We start from the raw sequence: 26,613 nt of genomic DNA, 5'->3' as shown, positions 1-26,613 counted from the left end.
TTCTCCTCATGTCTGGTTTATAGGTTAACTTCTACAAATCCAAAGCAGCAATTAGTAATTAAACACCAAACTTAGGGGTTAATTTACCAAAACTGGAAAGTACAAACTCTGGTGTAACTCTGCATTGTAGCCAATCAGCTTCTGACATTGATTACTTATTGTTGATAATCTAATGATCTGTGGCACACTTCTTCCATGAGATCAGACCACTTCCGACACCTCCACTCCCTTTCTTTCAATCGTCTTTACTCCCTCTCTCCTAGTAGTAGTGCATATCTTGAAAAAAATATGGTGCACTATTTTCACTCATTTTTCTTTTTCTAGTCCTAAGTTCTGTATTGGTACAAACAACCTTCTTTCCTAATACCAATATGGTCTATTACCCAAAAATGATGTCACCACACAAACATAATTCAACACCTGTTGGTGACACAGTATTTTGACATATACAGACTGATAACTGTATTACCTGTCTATTTAATGAGCCATATAGTGGAAGCCCTAACTAGAAATAATTCTCTGCTGGATCTAATAATTACAACCAACATAGAACTGATTGCAGATGGGAAAGTAAGGGATAATTTAGGTAATATAGATTGTAGAGTAATTACATCTGCCATAAATTATAGGAAAAGCACACATGAGTGTGCGACAAGAACACTAAATTTCAAATAACCAACTTTACCTAGCTGCACTCCATTCTACATGACACTAAATGGGAGCAAAACACTGAAGAAAGGTGTGAGTGCTTTAAGGACACATTAAACAATGGTATTCGTCAGTGCATTCCAATGGGCAACAAATATAAAAGAATAAAAGTAAACCTGGGTGGCTAAATACTAACGTCACATTAAGGAGAAACAAATGATTCTTTAATAAATATAAGGAGAGTTGTCATGTGCATTTCAAAACTACAAAGAATGTAATAAGAAATGCAAGAACGAGATCAGGGTAGTTAAAATAGATTACAAGAGACACATTGCTGAGGAGACTAAAAAAAAAACACTGACAGATATATATATATATATATATATATATATATATATATATATATATATATATATATATATATATATATATAAACTATATATATATATAAACTATATATATATATATATATATATATATATATATATATATATATATAAACAATAAAAAGGCTAGGTCAGAACACATTGGCACCAAAACAAATGAACAGGCAAAGTTGGCAACTGTGAAAAATACATGATTCTACTCAGATTATATGAAGGAAAGGGAGGGATATAAGAAACATGATAGTAATATTAATAACATTATATTGATTGTGTCCTTGTGGCTGACAGAAAGCAGTGTTCAAAGAAACTAAAGCTAGAAACACCTAATGTTAATAAACCACCAGCACCAGATTGCTTACACCTGAGAGTTCTCAGAGAACATACTCATGTTGTAGCTAGACTATTGTTCCTCATGTTTAAGAATAGCTTAGTTACTGATCATTGTTCTTGAGGACGCCCTGGAGGAGGGCGAATTGCATTGATGCATTTCTGGTTTTCTAACCACTGACGTCACTTCTGCCCTCTGCGGAATGCATGCAGATCCACGTTGAACCCGATTGAGCTCATTCTCTGCCCTATGCCTGTTATTACCAGCAATCTCATAGGTAACACTTATGATTGCGCAATAAATACAATTTTTAACAGTACTTCACTATCAGCTTCGATTTGTTTTTTTATTGTGCCTGGTAAATTTTTTGGTCACCCCCAAGACCCTCTTTGTTTGGAGATCCTGCTGAGGAGTCCTAGAGTTCCATGCTACCAACACCAGATCACAGGTTGTTTGACCCCCAGACTGAAAAGCAGGGGGTCCATTGTTTCTGGTGAGTGGGGACACAAGAGGGGAGTGTGGTACACGGCACAACAATTTCATATGAAGCACTTCAGCACTTTCTATTAATTTGAAGTGCCTTAGCATGTTGCAAGAGACTGTATTACATATTGACAATTCTTTCTTGTTGTTTATCACTAATATATCACAACTGTAAGTGCTGTATTGATTTTGATTCTCTGTTGAATAAATATAAATGAGATGGGTAAAAGGTGGCTTAAGCTCTTGTTTTTCGCCTGTGGAGATCTTCTCAGATGCGTTTCGCCCTTTTCTGGGCTTTATTGTCGAGGCTGTCTGTGTGCAGAGGGCTACTATTTTGTTGAAGAATTGCTGGCTGGTTCACCAGATGGAAATAGAAAAAGAAAGCCTTAGAAAAAGAAAACTAATACATCCATCAAATCTAAGAATTGGTAAGCTGTAATATAATAAATGTTTGCTTTAGTGTTTAGTATTGCATTAACCTGAGGTCTCTAAAAAAACACATGGCCACACAATGAAGTTGAATGAGAAGTGTTTTAATCTCAAACTGTATAAGATGTTCTTTACTGTTAGAGCAGTAAGGATGTGGAACTCCCTTTCATCAGATACATTATACAAAGGTTTAGATGTGTTTCTTAGCGAGCGCAATGTACAGGTATATGGAAAATGGTAGATGAACTGAATGGACTGGTGTCCTTATTTAATCTTACTGACTATATTCTATGTACCTAATCATAGTCACCTATGACATGAGTGTTCCATAAAGAAGTGGTCATCAACCCTGTCCTCAGGGCCCACTAACAGGCCAGGTTTGCAAGATAACTGAAATACATCACAGGTGATATCATTTGCTGCTCAGTATTCTAGTCTGCACCTCCCCAAGGTAATACATAAAACCTGGCCTGTTAGTGGGTCCTGAGGACAGGGTTGATGATCACTGCCTTAAAGACCTAATAACCATGTGGTATTATGCCTTATTGTACCTCCCATGATTAAAACAATAAACATTTTTGAAACTGATTCAGATAAGGACTTTTTACTCATTCCAACTTTTGTGATCTTCAAATGTGTTCTTAGTATGTGACTTAGAGTATTTGGTGGTGAAAACTGAGCAATGATTAGACGCGTGCCTCATCTAATATGGGTGAGAAAAACTTGTCAAGTAGAGATGTCTAGGTCTACACCAATGCTTTCCACATCTTTGTTCTGCACTTCCATAACTAGTCAGCCCATACATATCCTTGGCACTTCAAGATAAAATAAAAGGAGCCTTCCTCTTATTACTTTTTGTTGTACCTGAAAATTCTCAAATAATTTCTTTCAATAAGGCACATAAATTAGCAAAAAGTCCCCGTTCATGGACATTCCACAAAGCACCCTGGTCCTCATAACCCTTTATAGCAGGGATATGCAATTAGTGGACCTCCAGCTGTTGCAAAACTAGAAGTCGCATCATGCTTGTGCCTCTGGGTCTCATGCTTGTGGCTGTCAGAGTCTTGCTATGCCTCATGGGAGTTGTAGTTCTTCTTCAACAGCTGGAGGTCCGCTAATTGCATATCCCTGCTTTATAGCATTCTATTGCTTTTTATATCTCAAAGCACAAAAACTACAATAGGTACAGCAGTGTCCAAGTTGTACCGCTGGGCTTTGTAATTTATTTCTGTTCCGCCAAGTCTAAAAACTGAAGAAGGAAGATCATGAAGGATTTGGAACATGTGCCAGCAAACGATTCTTTCTTTGGTTTACATAAAGTACCGTATATACTCGAGTATAGGCCGACCCGAATATAAGCCGAGGCCCCCAATTTACCCCCAAAAAAACTGGCAAACTTATTGACTCGTGTATAAGCCGAGGGTGAGACATGCCTGTCCATCCCTGTGTGTGTGTCCGTCCATCCCTGTGTGTCCGTCCATCCCTGTGTGTCCGTCCATCCATCCCTGTGTGTGTCCATCCATCCATCCATCCCTGTGTGTGTCTCCATCCATCCACCCATCCCTGTGTGTGTCTCCATCCATCCACCCATCCCTGTGTGTGTGTGTATCCGTGTGTGTGTGTGTGTGTGTGTGTGTGTGTGTGTGTGTGTGTGTGTGTGTGTGTGTGTGTGTGTGTGTGTGTCCAGCCTACCTTTGTCCCGAGCCTCCGTCCCGTGCCTTGCCTCCTTGCCTCCGTTCCGTCCCGTGCCGTGCCGTGCCTTGCCGTCGTGTCGTGCCTTGCCTTGCCTCCGTCCCGTCCCGTGCCGTGCCGTGCCTTGCCTTGCCTTGCCTTGCCTCCGTCCCGTGCCCTCTTCGGCGGCCATTGTAAAATTCAAAAGCCGCGCCTCCTCCTTCGCCTGTGATAGGCGGAACACTGAATTTCCCAGCAGCCTGTCTTCCGCCTATCACTGACATCGTATCATCCTCGTCCGTAGTACGAGGATGATACGATGTCCGTGATAGGCGGAACACAGGCTGCTGGGAAATTCAGTGTTCCGCCTATCACAGGCGAAGGCGGAGCCGGAGGCGCGGCTTTTGAATTGTAGAATGGCCGCTGTCTGTCTGCTCGACACGCTGATCGAGCGGGCAGACAGCGATGACTCGAGTATAAGCCGAGGGGGGCACTTTCAGCCTCAAAAAAGAGGCTGAAAATCTCGGCTTATACTCGAGTATATACGGTAATATTTCATCATACATTGTCCATATGCTATCATTTTATTAAAATATTATATATATTTTTTGTTTCTGTTCAGAAATTCCATGAATGAGTGGTGCCATTTTAATTAATTAATTCATGTTTTATTGAGCATCAATTCTTAGCCGTTACTTCCAAATAAATTGTATTCATTTTGGTTACTTTTTCTTTTCTGGAAAGAGAAAAATAAAAGCATTGTCAAAATCAAAGGAATAACTTTTAGAAGTATACAGTAGACATACTTATGTCTGCACCATGCAATATTAGCTTTTTCAGAGTTGCATCAAATTAACCAGTAATACATCTTCATTGTACATAATATTCATCAGATTTGAAATGTTCTTGGCAAAAAATTATTTTATCAGTAATAAATAACAAAAATATACTGTTAGATAGTTGTAGAAAATGATAAGAAAATGAGCATACAGCAATTTGCATATTCCCATCTAACTTTTACAAAATTCTAAATAAATCAACCCAATATTTAATAATGAAATTATAGCAGTAAGATTAGTCTTAAATTCTAAAATTTATAAAGCAGCATTCCTTGTACATGTGGTTTCAATTACCGTGATTTATTGGCCTGCGGTGAATGCAAACATGTTTTTTTCTTCATAAATATGCTCCTCACAGTGTTTTATTTTATCCACAAACATCCTAAATAAAAAATTTCATTGGATAAAAACTACAAGACCTTTTTTGCAATCCTATGTTATATAAATGAGGAAACTTTACTGGTCTGTGTCAGCATATAGACTAAACTCTGGAAGGATGGTATTACTTTGTTTTTATCTTTTTTCTTTCATTTTTTTTCTTCATATACAGTGCCTTGAAAAAGTATCCATACTCCTTGACATATTCCACATTTTGTCATGTTATAACCAAAAATGTAAGTGTATTTTATTGGGTTTGTATTTGATAGACCAACACAAAGTGGCACATAATTGTGGAGTAAAAGGAAAATGATAAAGTTTTCAATTTTTTTTACAAATAAATATGTGTAAAGTGTGGCGTGCATTACTCTTACCCTTTACTCCAAGGCTGGGTTCTCAATACTTTGTAAAGGTACCTTTTGCTGAAATTACAGCCTCAAGTCTTTTTTGGGTATGTCTCTACCAGCTTTGTACATCTAGAGACATTTTTGCCCCATTCTTCTTTGAAAAATAGCTCAAGCTCTGTCAGTTTGGATGGAGAGCATCTGTGAACAGCAAATTTCAAGTCTTGCCACAGATTCTCAATTGGATTTAGGTCTGGATTTTGCCTAGGCCTTTCTAACATTTTGAATATCCTTTGAATATGCTTTGATCTAAACCATTTCATTGAAGCTCGGGCTGTATGTTTAGGGCCCTTGTCCTGCTGGAAGGTGAACCTCTGCCCCAGTCTCAAGTCTTTTGCAGACTCTAAGCCCTTGTACACATGGTCGGAGATTCCGACGGAATGTGTCCGATCGGATCGTTTTGTCGGATATTCCGACTGTGTGTGGTCTACATCGGACTGTTTCCATCGGAGCATCCGACGGACCAAGTTTTTCAACTTGTTGGTAAAATTTTCTTACAAAATGCTCCGATCGGACATACTCTGATCATGTGTAGAGAATTTCGATCGGACAAAGGGCCACGCATGCTCAGATCAAATTCCTACATCAAAGCTATTGGCTACTAGCATGAACGTAGTCCCGTCGTAACAAAATAACGTCATCACGTCGGATTTTCCGACAACTTTGTCTGACCGTGTGTATACAACAGTTTCGGACAAAATCCGTCTGACAAAATCCGACAGACTAAATCCGACGGATTTGGTTGTCGGAATCTCTGACCGTGTGTACAAGGGCTAACAGGTTTTCTTCTAAGATTGCCCTGTATTTGGTTCCATCAACTCTGACCAGTTTCCCTGTACCCGCTAAAGAAAAGCTTCCCCGCAGCCTGATGCTGCTACCACCATGTTTTACTTTGTGGATGACGTGTTCATGGTGATGTGCAGTGTTAGTCTTCCGCTACACAGTGTTTTGCTTTTAGGCCAAAAAGTAAAGTTTTGGTCTCATGTGACCAGAGCACCTTCTTCTACATGTTTGCTGTGCCCCCCCCCCCCCCCCCCCACATGGCTTCTCGCAAACTGCAAATGGGACTTCTTATGGCTTTCTTTCAACAATGGCTTTCTTCTTGCCACTCTTCTGTAAAGACCAGATTTGTGGAGTGCACTACTAATAGTTGTCCTGTGGACAGATTCTCCCACCGTAGCTGTGGATCTCTGCAGCTCCTCCATGATGAATGCTCTCCTTTCCCGGCCTGTCAGTTTAGGTGGACGGTCGTGTATTGGTAGGTTCGCAGTTATATGAATAGAGATGATGTCACACTTTCCACAGTAATGTATAAAACTAAACAGTAAGTAACTCAATCAACATAAATGCATAAATCCGTGAATAAATTAATTAATAAATATTACTTCTGAGTGTCGATAGATCATGCTAGTAAGCTGACTGATACAATAAATATTGTATTATAATATAAGTGGTAGATATATTGTCCCAGTGATGACAATTTTTGCCAAAGGTGCAAAAAAATTAAAGTGAAGGTGCTCTACTTCTTGCACATTCAAATATTGAAAATGACTGGCGATTGGTGTCTCTTATTATAATATGTGATATGTGTGACACCTCAGTGCTCACAGGCCTCTGACCTTACTGCTGTAAGGTAACAGCATTAAATAAATATCTTTCATGGGGGATCCTTGTGTCTCCCCTTTACTTTAGGGATCCACTCTGTGATGAACGCTGCCTTGGGGACTGGATATATGGCAATAAGTCCTTAGATGTAATTCTGGGATGTCCACCTAGTCTCCTCTGTGGTGGCAGTATATAAACAAAAGTGCAATATAGTTGTACTCACATTTGAAACAATACAACAAGGTGTATACTCCACGAGCAGTGAGCCCGTATTCCTATGTCCCTTCCGGTTGATCTGCCGCCCAATCCCGATGCGTAGAGGCAGGGATTTTGAGTTTTGGTGTTTGGAAACAGTTTTATTAACTTTTTTTTTTATAGCGTACCATTCACCTATTATGAGTACCATTCACCTATTATGTTTGCAGTTGTGCCATACTCTTTGCATTTTCAGATGATGGATTGAACAGTTCTCCATGAGATGTTCAACGCTTGGGATATTGTTTTATAACCTAACCCTGCTTTAAACTTCTCCACAGTTTTATCCCTGACCTGTCTGGTGTGTTCCTTGGCCTTCATGATGCTGTTTGTTCACTAAGGTTCTCTAAAAAACTGCTGAGGGCTTCACAGAACAGCTTTATTTACAGTATATTGAAATTAAATTACACACATGTGGACTCTATTTACTAATTAGGCGACTTTTGAAAAACAATTGCTTCCACTAGATATTAGTTAGGGGTATCAGAGTAAAGGGGGCTGAATACAAATGCACGCCACACTTTTCAGATATTTATTTGTAAAAAAAATTGAAAACCATTTATCATTTTCCTTCCATTTCACAATTATGTTCCACTTTGTCTTGGTCTGTCACATAAAATCCCAATAAAATACATTTACGTTTTTGGTTGTAGTATGACAAAATGTGAAAAATTTCAAGGGGTGTGAATACTTTTTCAAGGCACTGTACATTTAGCGCAAAGGTAATTACAAAGACACTAGATTTCTGTTGAGATCAATGGGTAATTTCTGTGCTTGCAGAAAATGAAATTAGTCAGAAAAGAAAGAAACCAATACAGAATCACATCCAAGCCGGGCCAGATTAAAAGCATCATGGGCCTGGTGCTGAGGATTTTGGTGGGCCTTTTGATGGAAATAAACACACATATATATAAATAAATATATATATATATATATATATATATATATATATATATATATATATATATAGTGAGTAAGCCCCATCCCATCCATCCCTTCAGACTTTATCAAAGGTAGCCTGGAGACTGGCACTGGAGGAATGTTTTACCTTTCACAGTAAGGATTGTTTCACACCCTAAAATTTGATGTCTCATTGATGTTATTTACAGGGACCGTTTATTGGACTGATTCACGTACTTCTGTGATTGATGATATTCACTTATGCAATTTATGTGATTTTGTTATGAATTTTATTTGCACAGTGTTGGGAATCTACAGTATGTTCGAATATTTGATGACCTAATCGCATATACAGTGTTTTTGTTTTTATCGTACTTTATGATATTTGTGCTATTTGCTGATATAATCACATTAATACTTAGCTTTTAATAGGTGGAGCACTTCATTATATTGCACATACAGTATATTACTTGGGAAAATCAGGCCCCTGGCCTGCCAGACAGGCAGGGCTTTGTAAATCTCCCAAATGGATGGAGAGAATCACTAATCCTTTGCCAGGTAAGGCAGCTCCTGGTTAAGTCCTTCGCCTGTGCATTTAGCTGTTTCCCTGGAGTTTACCTTTCTTATTCAAAAATCCCTTATATCTTGGGTTTATAGAGAAAGCTACAGAAGCAGGTATATTGAATTTGAAATACTGTTAGGCTTCTGCAAGAACAAATGCAGATACTATTAAAGTTACAGTAGACCTGTAGTGGGTATATTATTTTTACATAAAGATCAGTCAAGTGACGTCAGAACAACTGATGTGCCTACCTGTTCCAAGTCAGTGACTCATAAAGTGCTGAAGCCATTAGATTAGCCAGTCAAGTAGCATTTTCAGGATAATTAAATGTAGAAAATAGCCATCACTATATTCCCTCACTACAGGTTTCCTTTAAATAATTATATTTGTTAGAATAATTTTCAAAAGAAACTCAAATGTACTTGTTTTTTCAAACTAATACTTAAGCAATAATAAAAGAAAATCTTGTTTCAGCAACTCAGCCAGTGCCAATTCATTTTCATTTATTGGCCTCGGAACCTATGGAAATGAGTATTTAGCAACTTTAGGTAACTCTCTGAAATATTACCAAAACTGCTTAAGATTGCACAGCTTCAACATTTCCTCCAACCATGACAAATGCCAGAGTAATCAGCACCTAGGAATATATGGAAGAAGCAAAGAGGATTTCTCAGGAAATCACTGGTTTTATTTGTTGTATATGGCACAAGGCCGCAATTGAAGGCCAACTATACTACTTTATTTTCAATATTTTCAAGTCTTAACCTAAAAAAAATAACTATGAAATCCAGACAAGTAATCTTGCCACCCACAGAAAAAGAGAAACTTTCTCAAAGCAACAATTTGTCCTCAAGTATATTATATTGAGCTTTCTGCTCAACTATAACTGTGCATGATCCTAGGAAGAAAGATCATTATTTTCAAGGTTATAACCTTATTTTTGTTAGTAACAACATAAGAAAGGAAATAATTGTCATAGTGTAAGTTTGTAGGCAGGTAGAAGGTAACGCTGCCCCATTTGGGAAGGGCAGGGTTATGTTCCCTGGTTTTCCTTCTGGTCGGCTTTACTGGGTCCAACCCACTGGTTTGAGGTATTATAAAAGGAACAGGGGTCTACAAACAATGGACTCAGAGCTGAAGGATAAATTGCCCACCACCTATGCTGAAGTTTGGATCGCCAGTGTCATGCCAAAATTAGAGTTTCTGCTATTCGGGGAGATTGCTTGGACTTACAGTCCTCCCTGAAGGAACCTCGTATGGACTTTAAAGTATGGACTCTCATCCTATGCAGGTACGCTGGGGCAGCCACAAGCCTGAAGTTAAGGACTAGGGATGTTAGGCAAAGACAGCACTTTATGTTGGACTGTTACCTGTTTATGTCATAATGCTGAGTTATTTAAGTAAAACTTTGTAACTCTGTCCTTGTCTGGTCTTAAGTTATTCAAAATGTGTCATGCAAGTGACCAGAATTCAAAGTCTACAGCTGGGTCAGTTCTAACACACAGGAGTATGAAGATAACGGTACATGTGTTAATGCAGTGTGACAATACAAGTGGTTACCAAGGGTAACAAAGGTTTCTCTAGCAGCCTGTTGTAAGCGTGTACATGTGACAGGTGGGATAGCTTCTTGCAGGAGGAGTTGTTGTTGGCATTCTCTTCATAGCAATCCGCCTCCCAGAGCAATGGTGGGAGCAGTTCAGCACCACAGAGGTCCCCAGCCTGTACACAATTACGAAGGAAGAAGATGTGAAAAAATAAGGTAAAAAACCTTAATGGGCCACACACCCTGGACCGATTACAATATGATGTATAAAATTACAAATTAATACATATATTAAAAATAGCAGCTCGTAGTTTGAGTGAAGGTCTAATAGTGAAAAAGAAATTGAAAAATTATGTGGCCTGGTACGGTTCAGGAGGGGGGACGCTTTCTCATCTCCCCCTTTTTTCCTGTGGCCTGTCAGGTTGCGTGCTTGGATAAGGAACTGGTATTGAGTGGGGGGGGTCCCTACGTCATTTTTTTCACATTTTTGCACAAGGTTCCTCTTAATTTCCATACCAGACCTGAAGGGCCTGGTATTGATTTTGGGGGGACCCCCACGCAATTTAAAAAAAAAAATTTGTTCAGGGTACCCCTTAATAGTCATACTAGACCCAAAGAGGGCCTGGTAATGGACTGGGGGGAACCCATGCCGTTTTTTTCAATGAGTTTTATCTATATTGCTGAGACCCGACAATTCATTACAGCCACGATCAACTTTTACAAGACTTTTTCCTTTAGAAATGTAATTTTGCTGTGGTACTATTCTAAACAGGGGAAAACTGTGCCACTTTACAGGCATACTAGAGACTACCCCCCCCCCCCCCAACACTTTTTATGACAATAACTTGCACATAAGCCTTTAAAATAAGCACTTTTGGTTTTTCATGCTCGTGTCCCATAGACCTTAATGGTATTCACGTGTTCGTCTGAATTTTTTGCCTGTTCGCATGTTCTGGTGCAGACCAAACCGGGGGGTGTTTGGCTCATCCTTATTCCTAACTTCTGCACTCTCTCTGCTGGACTGTATATGACATGTTTCTAACCACTGCACTCTGTATTCTGGGCTGTGTATGACAAGTTTCTGACTGCTGCACTTTATACACTGAGCTGCATATGACAAAATACTGAACACTTCACTATTTATGCTAGACTGTTTATGATATATTCCTGACCACTGGCCACTGACCACTGCACACTTTATGCTATATTGGAAGTTGCAGAAGTTGCTAGTTGGTCAGTGGTCACTATGTTAATGGAGTAGGTTGGAGAGACTCCCGTGATGCCACCACGCACCAGCTGGTAGCCTGTGTGTCGTATATATTTCTGTGCTGTGCACGAGAAAATCTTTGGAATAAATACTACGATTTACTGCGCCATTAAATTCTTCTTCTTTTTCTTTTAAACAAACCATTTGAAACATTTACTGGAGGAGTTTTTGAATTGAGTAAAAGGAAAGTTACCAAATACATCCTGTTATCTATTGCGGAAGAGAGCCGCTATCCCCTTTGAGCAGACCAGGTGGAAACATCACAGCTGATCACTGCTGTTGTCAGTGACTATTAAATTAGTGACTAATTTACTCACATTAATTTATTAATGTGTTGCACGTTTTTCACATATGGTATACATATTGTGTTGTAAAAGTTTTTGCTCAATGGAAAAAGAGCGAAAATTTTGAAAAAAAAATATTTTCTTCTTTTTGTTATAAGAAAAATCGAATAAACTAAATTTTAGTCATACATTGGGGGCAAAATTTATTCAGCCACATGTCTTTAGTAAAAAAAATGTCAATAAGCGTATATTTTTTGGTTTGCGCAAAAGTTATAGCGTCTACAAACTAGAGTACATTTTCTGGAATTTACACAGCTTTTAATTTATGACTGCCTATCTCATTTCTTGAGGTGCTAAAATGGCAGGGCAGTACAAACCCCCCCCCCCAAATGACCCCATTTTGGAAAGTATACACCCCAAAGAAATTGCTAAAGGGTATGTTGGGCCCATTGAATATTTTTTTTTTGTCCTAAGGGATTGAATAATGACAAAAAAAAAAAAAAAAAATTTACAAAAAGTTGTCACTAAATGATATATTGCTCACACATGCCATGGTTATATGTGGAATTGCACCCCAAAATATATTCCGCTACTTCTCCCAAGTATGGGGGTACCACATGTGTGGGACTTTTTGGGAGTCTAGTCGCGCACGGCACCCCAAAAACCAATCACCACCTTCAGGATTTCTAAGGGTGCAAATTTTTGATTTGACTCCTCACTACCTATCACAGTTTCGAAGGCCATAAAATGCCAAAATAGCACAAAACCCCCCAAAATGACCCTATTTTGGAAAGTAGACACCCCAAGCTATTTACTGAGAGGCATGTTGAGTCCATGGAATATTTTATATTTTGCCACAAGTTGCGGGAATATTACAAACTTTTTTTTTTTTTGCACAAAGTTGTCACTAAATTATATATTGCTCACACATGCTATGGGCATATGTAAAATGACACCCCAAAATACATTCTGCTGCTTCTCCTGAGTACAGGGATACCACATGTGTGGGACTTTTTGGGAGCCTAGCCGCGTATGGGACCCCGAAATCCAAGCACCGCCTTCAGGATTTCTAAGGGCATACATTTTTTATTTTACTCCTCACTACCTATCACTACTTATCACAGTTTTGAAGGCCATAAAATGCCAAGATGGCACAAACCCCCCCCAAATGACCCCATTTTGGAAAGTAGACACCCCAAGCTATTTGCTGAGGGCCATGTTGAGACCATTGAATATTTTGAGTATTTTTTGTTTGTCCCAAGGGATTGAATAATGACAAAAAATAAAAAAAATTTTTTTTTTTTACAAAAAGTTGTCACTAAATGATATATTGCTCACACATGCCATGGTTATATGTGGAATTGCACCCCAAAATATATTCCGCTACTTCTCCTGAGTATGAGGATACCACATGTGTGGGACTTTTTGGGAGTCTAGTCGCGCACGGCACCCCGAAAACCAATTACCACCTTCAGGATTTCTAAGGCCGCGTACACACGGGCGGACTGTTCGCCCAACCTTGTCCGCTGAACAGTGTTTGGGCGGACAGTCCGCTCGTGTGTGGGCTTTCAGCGGACAGTTTCAGCGGACAGTTTGACGGACAAAGTCTTTCGGAAATTCCGAAAAACTGTCCGCTGAAACTGTGTTTGAGCGAACAGTCCGCCCGTGTGTAGGCTGCTTTCGAAATGAGCAAACTGTTCCCGCTCGGAGGAAAGTCTGCTCATTTCGAGCGCGTGTGAAGGTAGGCGGGGCCCGCGACGGAGACGTCGCGGGCTCCGCCGCCTGGAATGGGCTTAAAGGGGAACCCCAACGCCGAAAAAAATCGGCGTGGGGGTTCCCCCAAAGTCCACAACAGACCCTTGTACGAGCACGCTACCCGGCCGGCCAGGAAAGGGGGCGAGTGAGCGCGCCCCCCCTCCTGAGCCGTACCAGGCCGCGTGCCCTCAACATGGGGGGGTGCCTTGGGGAAGGGGGGGCCGCGCGGCCCCCCCACCCCAAAGCACCTTGTCCCCATGTTGATGAGGACAAGGGCCTCTTCCCGACAACCCTGGCCGTTGGTTGTCGGGGTCTGCGGGCGGGGGGCTTATCGGAATCCGGGAGCCCCCTTTAAGAAGGGGGCCCCCGGATACCGGCCCCCCACCCTATGTGAATGAGTATGGGGTACAATGTACCCCTACCCATTCACCTGTGAAATAAAGTACAAAAAAAAACACAACACAGAGAAAAAATATTTTATTGCACAGCTCCGGGGGTCTTCCGTCTTCGGGGGTCTTCTCGCCGGACTCCTCCGCTATCTTCGTGTAGCTCTTTTACTAGCGGAGGAGCCCGGCTTTCTTCCTCCCCGCCGCCGGCCTCTTCTCCCGACTTCGGGGGTCTTGTCCCCCTCTTCGGTTCTTCTGCCGGGCCACCGCGCCTTCTTATAGCTCTTTTACAGGCGGTGGCCCGGTCTTCTGTCGCCGCTGCCTTCCGTTCTTCTGTCGCCGCCTTCGGTTCTTCTGCCGGGCCACCGCGCCTTCTTGTAGCTCTTTTACAGGCGGTGGCCCGGTCTTCTGTCGCCGCTGTCGCCGTCGCCGCCTTCCGTTCTTCTTCTTCTTCTTCTTGTTCTTCTTCTTCTTCCCCAGGAGATGTTGACACGTCGCTCTCTCCGCCGGAATGCCAGAGCCGCGCTGTGCGGTCACTTATATAGTGACAATGGGGCGGTGTCACATGGTATATGTCACATGGGTTGGTCACATGGGTTGATGTCACATGGGGACTATGACATCGTAAGGGGGCGGGGTCACCATGTGACCAACCCATGTGACATATACCATGTGACACCGCCCCATTGTCACTATATAAGTGACCGCACAGCGCGGCTCTGGCATTCCGGCCGGAGAGAGCGACGTGTCAACATCTCCTGGGGAAGAAGAAGAAGAACAAGAAGAAGAAGAAGAAGAACGGAAGGCGGCGACAGCGACAGCGGCGACAGAAGACCGGGCCACCGCCTGTAAAAGAGCTACAAGAAGGCGCGGTGGCCCGGCAGAAGAACCGAAGGCGGCGACAGAAGAACGGAAGGCAGCGGCGACAGAAGACAGGGCCACCGCCTGTAAAAGAGCTATAAGAAGGCGCGGTGGCCCGGCAGAAGAACCGAAGAGGGGGACAAGACCCCCGAAGTCGGGAGAAGAGGCCGGCGGCGGGGAGGAAGAAAGCCGGGCTCCTCCGCTAGTAAAAGAGCTACACGAAGATAGCGGAGGAGTCCGGCGAGAAGACCCCCGAAGACGGAAGACCCCCGGAGCTGTGCAATAAAATATTTTTTCTCTGTGTTGTGTTTTTTTTTGTACTTTATTTCACAGGTGAATGGGTAGGGGTACATTGTACCCCATACTCATTCACATAGGGTGGGGGGCCGGTATCCGGGGGCCCCCTTCTTAAAGGGGGCTCCCGGATTCCGATAAGCCCCCCGCCCGCAGACCCCGACAACCAACGGCCAGGGTTGTCGGGAAGAGGCCCTTGTCCTCATCAACATGGGGACAAGGTGCTTTGGGGTGGGGGGGCCGCGCGGCCCCCCCTTCCCCAAGGCACCCCCCCATGTTGAGGGCACGCGGCCTGGTACGGCTCAGGAGGGGGGGCGCGCTCGCTCGCCCCCCTTTCCTGGCCGGCCGGGTAGCGTGCTCGGACAAGGGTCTGTTGTGGACTTTGGGGGGACCCCACGCCGATTTTTTTCGGCGTTGGGGTTCCCCTTTAAGTCCATTCCAGGCGGCAGAGCCCGCGACGTCTCCTTCGCGGGCCCGCCTACCTGTACATGCGCTCGAAATGGGCGGATTTGCCTCCGCCTTACGTGGGCGAGTCCGTTCATTTCAAAAGTTGAGCGAACTGTTTGGCAAACAGTTCGCTGAAACAGTCCGCTCAAAAAGTGCCGTGTGTGGCCATGTTAGCGGTACTGGCACTAACCTAGCGCTGCCTGGGGCGACGCAGACCCTGACCCTAAAACCTAATTGATATCACCCGCCGGGTGATCAGGGGGTTAAACCTTTATTGGATAATAAATGGTGGGTGCCCCGATGCTATAAAAAGCAAACTAACCAGAGTCACCCGTAACACTTATGCGGTGATCAGTGGTGAAAGGGTTAACTAGGGGCAATCAGGGGGTTCAAATTTTTATTAGGTAGTATATGGGGGTCCCTGGCACTATATAAAAACCTGACGGGGAACCTAAATAACTAACTGGCTAACCAGCGTCACCAGTGACACTTATACTGTGATCGCTGGTTAAAGGGTTAACTAGGGGCAATTAGGGGGTTAAAACCATTATTGGGTAGTATATGGGGGTAATTAACGCTATAAAAACCTGGTGGTGAACCTAAAAAAATAACTAGCTTCCTAACGACACTAGTGACACTAATGCAGCGATCAGAAAAAACGATCGCTTAGTGACACTGGCAAAAGGGGGTGAAAGGGTTAACTAGGGGCAATCAGGGGGTTAAAACCATTATTGGGTAGTATATCGGGGTACCTAGCGCTATAAAAACCTGGCGGTGAACCTAAAAAAAAAACTAGCTACCTAGCGACACTAGCGACACTAATGCAGCGATCAGAAAAACGATCGCTTAGTGACAGTGGCAAAAGGGGGTGAAAGGGTTACCTAGGAGCAATCAGGGGGTTAAAACCATTATTGGGTAGTATATCGGGGTACCTAGCGCTATAAATACCTGGCGGTGAACCTAAAAAAATAACTAGCTACCTAGCGACAGTAGCGACACTGATGCAGCGATCAGAAAAATGATCGCTTAGTGACACTGGCAAAAGGGGGTGAAAGGGTTAACTAGGGGCAATCAGGGGGTTAAAACCATTATTGGGTAGTATATCGGGGTACCTAGCGATATAAAAACCTGGCGGTGAACGAAAAAAATAACTAGCTACCTAGCGACAGTAGCGACACTAATGCAGCGATCAGAAAAATGATCGCTTAGTGACACTGGCAAAAGGGGGTGAAAGGGTTAACTAGGAGCAATCAGGGGGTTAAAACCATTATTGGGTAGTATATCGGGGTACCTAGCGATATAAAAACCTGGCGGTGAACCTGAAAAAATAACTAGCTACCTAGCGACAGTAGCAACACTGATGCAGCGATCAGAAAAATGATCGCTTAGTGACACTGGCACTGGGTTTGTGTACCTATGTGTACCTATGTGTCAGTGTAGTGTTTTGGTGCACTTACTTTGTGTCTTCTCCTCGTAGTCCGGTCAAAAAGACCGCCCCGAGGAGAATGACATCACTTCCTCCTTCCTGTTTAAACAATACACAGTGGGAGGAAGTACGTCATTGGTCAGGAGCGATCCAGAGGGGGTGGCCAGAAACCAACGGCCATCCCCTCATCACGGATCGCTCCTGGAGGGAAACGGACCGCCGTATCCAGCGGGAGGGGGTCCGATCGGACCCCCCATCCGCTGGAAGGCCGGCACGTACATCTACGTGCTTGTGCCTGCCTGTGCCATTGTGATGACGTACAATGGCAATACGTCCTTAAGTGGTTAAGCGCAGAATAATTAAAACATAAATAAATCCTCCTTAGCACACAAAGGTGCTGCAGGAACATTCCAGAAGAATGTTGCTGAAGACATGCCAACACCTGTAGAAAATGAAATGGGGGGGTGTTGCGCTTCCTCAATACCAAATAAACTAACAGTAATGCACAATCAAAAATATAAAAATAAATAATAATATCAAGGCAAAAAGTGCAATAGTGCTTGTAAACTTGAACAGTGTTTAGTGCTTATGAAATTGTATTAAAAAGTGCATCTGTGCATTGCATAAAACAACTGATTTAAAGTGTCTCTGTGCATCACTCAAGTGTCAAGATCAAAGATGCATGTGATAAAAACATATAGGTGCATATAACAGCTAAAAAATGCAGTGTAAAAAATATATATATCTGTGATATAAACTCAAAAATTCAGGTTAGTAAAAAGATTCCAACAAAAATCGACACACCCCCCCTATTTCATTTTCTATAGTATTGAGAGCCAACTCATAGAGTGTTTGCTGCTCCCGTCAGAATAGAACTTTACCTTCTGATTATTTTGGCCATATAGCACGGGAGCCTTTGATATACATGCCAACACCTGACCTCAGGCTATAGACCTAAAAAGGCTCCTAACCACACAAATGCAGTGAAACATCAGTTGCCATAAAGCAAGGGGTAGAAACCTTATCAGTATCACTACTACTGTTTGTCTGACAAAGAATAGAACAAGTGACAGCATTCAAAGAACCCTTCACAAGAGGATGTTTATACACCAAAAAAGGAGGGCACATGCAAAGAAAGACATGTCCCAAAAAGTCATTATGACTTGGCCTGGCAGAAGATACCCACAGCAGGAAATTAGTGTGTTCTGCATGCTGGCAATATAGGGAGGCATAGAGCCTCCAGCACTGATCTCTTCCTGCCATGCAATATTTGAGGCACATTTAAATGCACGAACCTCAGCGCCCAAAGGCTATCAGTTTAAAAGAACAATGCCCAGAAGAAAGTGTGAGAGAGATCCCTGATGTTGAAGGAACTACCAGTTGTAAAGAGCCATGCAGTAACCATGTGGATTGTGGCCTCCTGGATATGGATATACAGGCCTTACCCACAGGTGAAAGATGGTTACAATGCTGGAACCCAACAAAGTCTGATTCAAGAAAGAAGGTAACCGCAGCTCCAGAATCCAAAAAAAGGCTATAATATTTATTGCTACATGTAGGTGAGTAAAAAACTGCTTATGCATTTCGGCACTAAGTCCAACAAAGCTTGATCCAGCTGAATCTTTTACGTGTCAGGCCCTTCAAAGAAGACTGTGGAGCCCCATGAAGCTAATTTTCTTTACAGGAGGTTGTCTTTCAGTGGAAATGCCAGGGAAAAGCACTAAGCAGAAGTGCCTGGGGGACACTGAGGATCCAGGTCCTTATCTAGGTAGGGAATGGTTAGAATAAATTAGAATAAATTAGGTTGATGGAGGAATCTGTTTTTTTGTCATCAAGCCTGCTGGCTGAGCAAAAAAACACAAAAAAACAAGGTATGGCGAGCTTTAGTCTTCAGAAACAGAGCAAGCACTGAAGTAGTGCCAAAACTCTGGACATGGAAAGCTTTTCATGGCTTTACCAGTACAGGAAGGTCTGGAAAGAGCCACAAGGCAGAGCCCAGTGCCCAGTCAGCAAAGTCCTGCTGTGGCATTTCACACTCATTATTAGTGGAACTGGTTTGCTAAAGCAAATTATCTAGTGCAACTATTTGGTGTTATCAGCTTATAAACAGATATTGGCAGGTTGTGTCTGTGATCTGAAGGCCATGGACAGCAAAGCAACATCCCTCGAAGCTATGGCATTATATTCTCAGACTATGTGACCTAGATTTAATTCCAATATCTGCAGTCCTCAAGATATATTTTATCATTACCTCAATGGCCTAAAACTGTCCATTTACCCCATCATTAATGCACACAAGCTAAAAATACCTGCAATAAATAAGAACATGTATATACTCTGGTGTATAATTCACATTAACATACAGTATGTGCACATACACTTTGGAAAACTTAAGCTGGCAATAGATGTATCAAAATTTGTCTGATTTATGGCTGTGCTCATATGTGACAAGTCAATCTAATGACTGACTTCTCACAAACTGACTTGTTGGAAATTTTTTGTTCAATCAGCGCTGCAGCACTGATCAGTGTATTCTGACAGTGGAGGAGTCCTGCTGTCAGAATACAATAACAAAGCAGGAAGGATTTATTCATCCATTTTGCTTGTGTGGCTCGCTGGCTGATTGAGAAAAAAACATGATCTGTGTATGGCCAGCTTCAATGCCTAGTTGAGCTGTGTTTTAAAGATCATACCACTCTGTGTGTGTTTTGCTAATCTTCTGTCACAAAGCTTAACCACATTGACCCTACTGAGCTCTAGCTGCCCTGATCTAAAAAAAGAAAGCCACTCCATCTAAGGAATGGCCATTCCTTCTAGCCTTACTAACCTGCCCTACCAATGTCATTCTTTGGATTTCCTTGAGTTGCCACAGCCAAGGTATCCATCTTTTCATTGGGCGTTTCTGTTTACGATAATGGTGGTCTCTGCAGCATAATTGCCGCAAGATCACCATTATCAGTGGCGGGAGAGGGGCACCCCCCCCCCTTCCCGCCACTCTCCTGTGCCTTCCGCCACTTAGAGGAGGCAATCGGGTCCTTCTCCTTCCGTGGTATGGATACGAGTGAGGGTAAGATGGCCCCCCCCTGTATCCATACCATAGCAGGGCGGAAGCAATGTCAAATGTCACTTCTGCCCATACGTCTTAAAGAGCCATTTTTTTGTTGTCATTTTTTCAAATGACAATTTTTTTTTATTATTGCATTTAAGGCCAAATATGAGATCTGAGGACTTTTTGACCCCAGATCTCATATTTAAGTGGACCTGTCATGTTTTTTTAAGCATCCCTTGTAATAGGAATAAAAGTGATCCAATTTAAAAAAAAAAAACAGTTCTAAAATCAATAAAATAAAGTAAAATAAATAAGATTTTTTTTTTTTAAAGCACCATGTCCCGATGAGCTCACGCGCAGAAGCAAACACATATGTGAGCAGCACCCGCATATGAAAACAGTGTTCAAACTACACATGTGAGGTATCGCCATGATCAGTAGACCGAGAGCAATAATTCTAGCCCTAGACCTCCTCTATAACTCAAAACATGCAACCTGCAGAATTTTTTAAACACTGCCTATGGAGATTTTTAAGGGTAAAAGTTTGACGCCATTGCACGAACGGATGCTATTTTAAAGCATGACATGTTGGGCATCAATTTACTCAGCGTAACATTATCTTTCACAATATAAAAAAAAATTTAGCTAACTTTACTGTTGTCTTATTTTTTTATTCAAAAAGGTTTTTTCCAAAAATAAGTGTGCTTGTAAGACCGCTACCCAAATACGGTGTGACAAAAAGTATTGCAATGAAAACCATTTTATTCTCTAGAGTGTTAGAAAAAAATTTATAATGTTTGGGGGGTTCCAAATAATTTTCTAGCAAAAAAACTTTAAACTTTTTTAAGTTTAAAGTTTCATCTGACCAGAGCACCTTCTTTCACATGTTTGGTGTGTCTCCCAGGTGGCTTGTGGCAAACTTTAGACAAGACTTTTTATGGATATCTTTGAGAAATGGCTTTCTTCTTGCCACTCTTCCATAAAGACCAGATTTGTGCAGTGTACGACTGATTGTTGTCCTATGGACAGACTCTCCCACCTCAGCTGTAGTTCTCTGCAGTTCATCCAGAGTGATCATGGGCCTCTTGGCTGCATCTCTAATCAGTCTTCTCCTTGTCTGAGCTGAAAGTTTAGAGGGACGGCCAGGTCTTGGTAGATTTGCAGTGGTCTGATACTCCTTCCATTTCAAAATGATCGCTTGCACAGTGCTCCTTGGGATGTTTAAAGCTTGGGAAATTATTTTGTATCCAAATCCGGCTTTAAACTTCTCCACAACAGTATTACGGACCTGCCTGGTGTGCTCCTTGGTCTTCAAGCGCTCTCTGCACTTTCAACAGAACCCTGAGACTATCACAGAGCAGGTGCATTTATACAGAGACTTGATTACACACAGGTGGATTCTATTTATCACCATCAGTCATTTAGGACAACATTGGATCATTCAGAGATCCTCGCTGAACTTCTGGAGTGAGTTTGCTGCACTAAAAGTAAAGGGGCCGAATAATTTTGCACGCACCACTTTTCAGTTTTTCATTTGCTAAAAAAGTTTAAATTATCCAATAGATTTTGTTCCACTTCACAATTGTGTCCCACTTGTTGGTGATTCTTCATAAAAAATTTACATTTTATATCTTTATGTTTGAAGCCTGAAACGTGGCAAAAGGTTGAAAAGTTCAAGGGGGCGGAATACTTTCGCAAGGTCTCAAGGTCTCTCACCAGTATAGATAGATTTGAACTGTACCATTTAAGTCGTCATAAAGCCTATTTATTTTTTATTATTAAAACAAAAAGAAGCTATAATTACCTGCTCTGTGTAATTGTTTTTTACAAAGTGGCCTCTTACTTCCCTCATCTGGAGTCCCCTGCCGGTGCTCTCCGTTTCCTACTTTCCTGCGTGTGCCTCCATATCAAGCCCTGTGCTATGGGGACGCACGTGGGGGCACACTGTCGAGCTGGGCTGTGTGCATCCATAGACACACACAGTGCAGCTCAGCCTCATCCCACACTCCCTCCTCAAATGATTTGACTAACAGCAGCAGAGGCCAAAGGCTCCCACTGCTTCCTGAGTCTCCTGTGAGACCAGAAATTGAAGGGAGAAGACCTGTAGCTGGGCATAACGCTGGATCTAAGTGTTTGGGGGGGTTAACAGTTAGTGAGCAGTTTTTAACCTTAATGCAGGAAACTTTAGAAGCACTTTAAATACTATGTACAGATATTGCTGTTTCCGTGAGATGTGGTTTCTAATCAAATTTCAGGCAAACCACGGTGGTGGAAATGACCCATTTACTGATCCATAGGAAGGATTGTAGACAAATGGCCATGGACATTACATCATAATTTAAAAAAGAATCACAGGAGATCACTGGGATTCCTAGTATTTGAAGGATAAATATGGGGGCTTCAAAAAACACATGCTCTCCTCAATGCTGCAACATTGGTATGATTCTGCAGCTGTCCTAAGTTGTCTCTTAGGCCCCATTCACACCTGAGCTTAGTGGTTTTGAGCATTTTCCCGGCGTTTTGACGTGCGTATTTGAGTGTTTCCATACAACGTTTTCCGTTGTTTTTAAGCTTTGGCTTTTTTTTATTAGCCAATAGGAAAAATGATCGCCTGTTTCATCATTTGTTGCTATGTTTTTAGATTTTGTCATCTGCTTCCTGCTCCAAAAATGCCCAAATCTGCCTGATTTGAGCGGCAAAAAAGGGTCCAGAACCTGTTTGGGCTTCAAGTGTAGGGCTTCAGGTGACTTGGAGTGGAGATGTGAACCATCTCCATAGAGAATTATGGATTTTTTTTTATCCTTGAGCTTGGTCTGCTCAGAGCAGAGAGCGGTGACTGTCAGGCTGAATTTTTTTTTTTATGAAACAAAAAGAACTTTGCAGTACAATATTTTTAGACTTTTGCATAGTACATTTGGACTATTATGTATACAGATATGTAAATGATCCTGTTGATCAGACTTACTTCTGCAAACTCTCAACTTCTTCAATAGTTTCTGGTAGAGCCCGTCCTTTTGTTTCAGGAAGAAACAGAACAAGAACTCCTGACAGTGTTCCTAATACAGCTAGAGTACATGATCAAAAGAAAACAGAAAAAAACACATAAGCTCAATAAAGATACAAATATGTGTACATATATTTATGTAATACTGTGCAAAGGTACTGCAAATCTCAAGCTGCTGTGCAGCCTCAGACAATAAAGCCGTATTCCAGATGCGGCTCGTCTTGCAAAGTTACATTGGTCCAACCTGGACCAATGTAAGCATGGATATGCTGTACCTGTAGGTTCCATGTGGGAGCTGGAAATCACTGTAGTATTCTTTGTTAAAACAGTGTTCACCACTGTGGTCCCATGCCGAGCAGCTGCCCCGCTGCATAGTAACCACAGAGAGTCGTCCACTCAGCACAGGCACCATTCACAGATTGCCTTGCACTTATCTCAATGATTAAACCTGATTGGACTATGCGGGGAAGCAGTGCCATGATGTCCTGATCCACACCTAGTCCAAGCAGTGAATACCTTGCATTCTTTGAGAAAAATGCAAAACATTCTGTGAATGGTGCCTGATCCAAGTGAACAAGCCCCTGTTTTCACTATGCAAACCTGTATTCTCTATGCAGAAAGGGCATTACAAAAAAAAAAATTGCTTAAAACTATACACATGATGCCAAGTATACTGAAAAATAGAGTCAGGGTTTACCTACTTGCAAGAGAAAGGCATAATATTGAAATATCATTTATTGCTTTATTCACAATGGGGGTTATTTACGAAAGGTAAATCCACTTTGCACTGAAAGTGCACTTGGAAGTGCAGTCGCTCTAAATCTAAGGGGTAGATCTGAAATGAGTGGAAGCTCTGCTGATTTTATCATCCAATCACGTGCAAGCTAAAATGCTGTTTTTTACTTTCCTTGCATGTCCCCCTCGGATCTACAGCGACTTTACTTCCAAGTGCACTTTCAGTGCAAAGTGGATTTTCCTTTAGTAAATAACCCCCAATGCATAAACTGGAAAAAAAGTTAGAGTAGAATTTACTCAAATTTGCGTGGAAGTACTGTAAATATTTTATACTATTTTCTTCAATTTTGTCGCCCATTTATTTAGGAATTTGGTTTCTTTTAGATTTTCACAGAATATTTCTTTGACATGCAGAAGTATGTGTCCTATCACTGTAATGTTTTGCTTACCAAATACTATAAGTGGCAGCTCCTTCCAGATATTTGACAGCCGATAAACAATAAACGGTGTTATTATTCCTCCCAGATCACACATTGATGAGCAGACCATTATTCCAAGATTCCTTATAAAAAAATAAAAAGACTCAGACCAGAATTCAGAAGTATAATATACACTGTATACACTGTGTTTTCATATCTACCTGAAGGAAAAGGACAGCACCGATCTGCGCTCCATGTTTCCTGGTGTCCCGCCAGCATGGCCTCAGTTATGAGGAAGCAGCAGAAACAATTGCATGGTGGACAAGAGGGGGATTGGTGTGGCGTGGGGAAAATGCAAGATTCAATCATCTGTGTGTCTCTTCCTGCAGCATCTGAAAGCCAGCTCCTCCTCCTCTCCTTTCCAGCTGGCTTTCAGTGGCTGCAGGGAGAGACACACCGATGATCGAATCTTGCAGTTGCCCCCTCTTCCCCCACCGCACCAATCCCACTCTGGTCCACCATGCGATTATTCATTTTCAGACCTCAAAACCGCAGGACACACAGAAAACTATTTTTGTATATGTGTCTTGTTCACACCAAAACACAGGTGTGATGTCCCATGTGGAGCGGTGCAGGATTATGCGGTATGTCTGCATTTTTCCTCACAGCTCTACAATGGAACACATACAAAACTGGCAGCCCCACTCTACATGACCAAGTGTGACAGGAAATGGGAGGGAAAGCACAGCAGTCTATACTGCCCACCTACTTTCCCTCATGACTTGCCCTGGCTGGGAAAATGCTGCCACTCAGGTATGCCTGGTGGCGGGGGGCAGAATGGCAACACAGATGAGGATGACAGAATAGTGGCACAGATGAGGAGGACAGAATGACGGAGGACACTGATAGTGGGGGACAGAATGGCGGGCACAGGTGAGGAGGACAGGATGGCGGAGGACACTGATAGTGGGGGATAGAATAGTGGCACAGATGAGGAGGACAGAATGGAGGTCACGGATGAGGAGGACAGAATGGAGGTCACAGATGAGGACAGAATGGCGGAAAACACTGATGTTAGGGGACAGAATGGCGTCACAGATGAGGAAAGAATGGTAGGCACTGATGAGATGGAGAGAATGGAAGGCACAAGAATGGCTGGCACATATGATGAGAAAAGAATGGTAGGCACTGATGAGATGGACAGAATGATGGGCACTGATGAGATGGACAGAATGGGGGGCACTGATGAGACGGACAGAATGGTGAGCACTGACGACAGGGGGGATTGGGGGTAAGAGAATTTGGGAATGGAGGGGTTTTAGGGGTATTTATGTTATAAGGGGGATATGGGGAGTGATGATTTGTGCAGAGAGGGGGGATTTGCGCTAGAAGTGGGCATATAGGGGTGAGGAGTTTATTATGTTTGCTCTGGGCACTGGATGATCTTGTCCCAGCATTGGCGCACTCTATAAATTGCAACTGTGGCGGCCAGGAATGGCAGACTCATGAGTACCTGGTGGTCCTGCTGAGTGGAGTGGCACACATGTTTCTTTGGTAAGAGAGACCCTCCCCCCTCAGCACAGGTGTACAGAGTGGCAGTGGGAGTACCTGGGTCCTGGTCCTGATGATTGGAGTCACCCAGCAGGGCTAGGACCCAGGTACTCCCTATTTAACATTACCACATTCTGAACTATGTAAGTCATCTCAGACTCCATTTAACCACACCTCTTTAAGCCACGCATAATATTTAGTGCAACTTAAACCTTGCCCACTTTCGCGCTGCAGCTTCTCCTTTCACACTGCATGGGGGCCCACTGGATCTCTCACACGGGTTCACTGATTTCATGATACGCCCCTGGTTGTAGTCCACGTGCGCTTAAGTTCCCATTGGGTGGAGAGTGCAGCCAGGAAACTACAACGCCCAGATCTTGGAGGCAGGCAGAGGCAGCAGGGCGTGCCAGGGAGTCAGGATCCACGTGACTTACTCGGGCTGCAAGTTTACTTAACCCCAGGACAGGAGCATCACTCCCCCAGGAACGGAGGAGGCTGTGCAAGGACCTGCTGTGCTGGCACTGGCATGGGCAGCTGCCATCTCTAAGGTGAGAGACACTTGCAGCTGAACCCCACATCCCATCTACCTTCCCCCATACACTCTATTTATCCTTTCCCAGGCCAGTTCCCACCCAGTAACCTCAAAATGTCCATCAACACTGTGGGTCCTGCTGGGAGCTGGCCTGTGGGTCCTGCTGGGAGCA

The 26,613-nt window shown here is 42.6% G+C and overlaps 1 protein-coding gene across 2 annotated transcripts in view; it reads right to left on the bottom strand.

Annotated features, from left to right (window-relative positions):
• Positions 1-4,591: 4,591 nt before the first annotated feature.
• LOC143987455 (solute carrier family 22 member 2-like) overlaps positions 4,592-26,613 on the bottom strand; it is an 84,674-nt gene continuing 62,652 nt past the window's right edge. Inside the window, exons 9-11 of one of the 2 annotated variants that reach the window (XM_077486173.1) lie at positions 24,389-24,501; positions 23,166-23,265; positions 4,592-4,681 (exon numbers count right to left, since the gene is read on the bottom strand). In XM_077486173.1, the coding sequence (XP_077342299.1) occupies positions 4,624-4,681; positions 23,166-23,265; positions 24,389-24,501 (271 nt within the window). In that variant the 3' untranslated portion in view covers positions 4,592-4,623. Of the gene's footprint in view, positions 4,682-10,448; positions 10,608-23,165; positions 23,266-24,388; positions 24,502-26,613 lie in introns of those variants that run through there. The other variant, XM_077486172.1, reaches the window with a different exon arrangement.

This window comes from Lithobates pipiens, unplaced genomic scaffold, assembly GCF_037356315.1.
Source record: "Lithobates pipiens isolate NorthernLeopardFrog02 unplaced genomic scaffold, aLitPip1_a1.2 Scaffold_18, whole genome shotgun sequence".
Classification (NCBI taxonomy): Eukaryota; Metazoa; Chordata; class Amphibia; order Anura; family Ranidae; genus Lithobates; species Lithobates pipiens.
Note: the sequence above shows the minus strand (reverse complement) of the source record. Positions and strands in the feature narration are given on the sequence as shown.